This window comes from Peromyscus eremicus, chromosome 8b (genome assembly GCF_949786415.1).
Source record: "Peromyscus eremicus chromosome 8b, PerEre_H2_v1, whole genome shotgun sequence".
Lineage (NCBI taxonomy): Eukaryota > Metazoa > Chordata > Mammalia > Rodentia > Cricetidae > Peromyscus > Peromyscus eremicus.
Window position 1 is genome coordinate 34,775,161 of NC_081424.1, and position 2,681 is coordinate 34,777,841.

At 41.0% G+C, this 2,681-nt stretch overlaps 1 protein-coding gene across 1 annotated transcript; it reads right to left on the reverse strand.

Moving 5' to 3' along the window:
• Nucleotides 1-612: 612 nt before the first annotated feature.
• LOC131918823 (metallothionein-1-like) lies at nt 613-1,991 on the reverse strand. Its single transcript, XM_059272994.1, has 2 exons — nt 1,749-1,991; nt 613-648 (listed from the first exon to the last, which is right to left on the reverse strand). Exons 1-2 carry the CDS (start codon nt 1,932-1,934, stop codon nt 613-615), a joined length of 222 nt encoding a protein of 73 aa, XP_059128977.1. The 5' UTR covers nt 1,935-1,991.
• Between the last annotated feature and the right edge of the window lie 690 nt (nt 1,992-2,681).

Here is a 2,681-nt window from a genome sequence, read left to right on the forward strand (position 1 = left end):
GGCCCGGAAGGATTATGTGTAGTGTTCCAGCAGAGCCTCAGCTGAGGGTCTAGATGAGAATCAACATCTGTGATCAGATGCACCCATGGCAAGGCTTCAGATGTCACAGCTCCCAGCCTCCCAGCTGATGCTCAGCTCAAGAGAGACAGCCAATCCTCACCAATCCCAAAGCCTTAGGAACAAGTACAATTGTGCTCTTTATCTTAAAACACTGGCTTCCATGGTGACTTGTTATGTAGTAATATATATCTTGAATAATTATTAATACAAAACAATTCATAGCTGATGAGCACCTATACGTGTTAATGAAAAGCTTCAAGCCTGCATAGCCATAATTTATAAAGATGTCAGTTGATTAAATGGTTAATAAATACATCTGACTGTGATCATTTGTGGGGCCAGAATGAAAGTGTAAGAAGTGTGCTTTCCATGAGCGTGGCTTCAGTCACAAGCCACAGTTCTAAAAGCTGCCTCCTGCGTATGCTGTGAAAACTCACAAAAGAACTTTTTATTCCATCCTATGGAAATGCAATACTAACATGACTCAGGAAGGTGGCTATGCAAAAGGACTTGGTTCTCTGACTAGAAAACTTACATTATGAAATTCTGTAGTCACTGCTCTTTCATGTTACCCAACATGTCAACTACCTGAAAGTTTTAAGAAATTACTTTATGCTTGAAAAAAAAAAAGCCACAGTTCAACAATGAAACTGTTGATAAAATGTCTCATTCCCAAGTGATGGGGAAGGGGGTTGTTTATGATTTTCTTTTCTTCATTTTGATTGTGCCGATGATAACTGATTCCAATCTACCTCAAGGACTGCCTGTTCCTTAGGCTACCTTTTGATTAGTGATTGAGAAAGAGCAGGAAATTAAATAACAGGTGACTCATCCTGTCACCAGGGCAGTCCTGATCAAATTTAATAAACACAAGCAAGTCTCCATGAGAATGTTCTCAAATGTTCTAGAAAATTCCAAAGAATTAATTATTCCCTTCCAGGTATTTTAGAACAAGCAAAGACGGAGGTGATTTTGTTTCCATGCTCAGAACATACCAGTATACACAGATGTGCTTAAATGTACAGGTAAGAATTTCCTTATCCACTAATTATAGCCTATTGCCATTCAATGAAAAACAGTAAAGTGCTTATCAGGAAAATGATATTAGGCATAATGATATTGGACAACGTGATTGACAAGACTACAGAAAGAGCCAACCATTGATTGCTTTTATCTCAGTCTGCTTTATTCTGAACCCTGAATTCAGGAGTGTTGGCTTCATAAAATCTGAACGGTTTATATCAAAAATATGTATCTTCTGACTGGCTCATTCCTCTTTGACAAAAGAAACTTTGAGGGGTGTGCTAATGTTTGGAAAGGAAGTGACCCAGAAGAGGAAACCTGGACGTGTCCCTCAGATGCTATAGGAGGCAGTATGTAGTGATGAGTAAACAGGAGATTTAGAAAGAATCCATTGTTATGAGCCTATGGTGTCCTTCAAAGTCATGACAAATGTCTAGTACTTAATGTGTGTCCCTAATGTGTGTTTTAGAGAACCTAAAACTTACACATCACTTACCAGTATAAACAGTGGTTGGAGATTTCTTTCTTTTTTTTTTTTTTAGAATCAAAATGGCTTTTTATTCACATATTTTGTAGAAAAGGGGGTTTAGTAAACAGGGTAGAGCCGCATGAAAAACTCCAGGTTGGTCTATACTTTTTACATGTGGGAGGGGCACTGTCCTCACATCAGGACAGCATGTGCACTTGTCCGATGCCCCTTTGCAGACACAGCTCTGGGCACACTTGGAGCAGCCCACGGGGCTGCAAGAGCAGCAGCTCTTCATGCAGGAGGCGTACTTGCAGTTTTTGCAGCCGCAGGAACTGGAGCAGGTGCAGGGGCTGCCGGTGGAGCAGGAGCAGTTGGGGTCCATTCCAAGATCTGGTGAAGCTGGAGCTACAGAGCAAGTGACGAGAAGACAGTCAGGCTTCTGGAAGTCGTGACCTGGAGATTTCTTTATAAGGATGAAAAAATCGGGAAGAATTCTTCATTTTTGCCTCCTTTTAAGGTCAATTTAATGTAAATATGGGGATACTTAACTATAATTTGGGGACTCTGGTCTTTCTCTGGTTGCTAATCCATAGTGACTCTCTTTTGCTTGCCTTTGCCTGGTTATTTGTGTTCAGACAATTTTATTCCACAGTCTCTAAGTTTCTTCTGAGTTTAACATGTATGTGATGCTGGAATTGCAGCAATACTAGCATCTATTATCTTCAAATGTAAAAGGTGAAAGTAGACCATTGTAATCTGGATACAAAGTGTCCCCCCCAAGCAAATGTGGTCCTTCAAAAGTGTTCAGGGACAGAATCATAAGGGCTTTGCTTTCACTGATTGATGAATCCATCCATAAATTCGTAGCTGAATTAACAATTAGGAGGTGTGACCTATTTAAATGAAGTAGATCCCTTGTGCATGGGCCTGAAATGGGTATCGTGTTCCCTGCCCCTCCCCACCTCCGCCATGAGGTTAGCCCCTCGGCATTATCATCTTTCCTACCACATGTGCCTCGACTCAGTCCCAAAGGCAGCTGGCGACAGAACCATGATCCAAACCGTACCGCTCCTCTTTAAGTTGATTCCTCTTGTTTATTTTTCTGTTTGTTTTTTTGAGACAGGGTTTC

Coding starts and splice junctions, on each gene's coding strand:
- LOC131918823 (XM_059272994.1), bottom strand. CDS start 1,934: ATGGACCCCAACTGCTCCTGCTCCACCGGCAGCCCCTGCACCTGCTCC. Junction 649..1,748: donor AGTGCACATGCTGTCCTGAT/GTGAGGACAGTG, acceptor TAAAACTTTCAG/GTAGTTGACATGTTGGGTAA.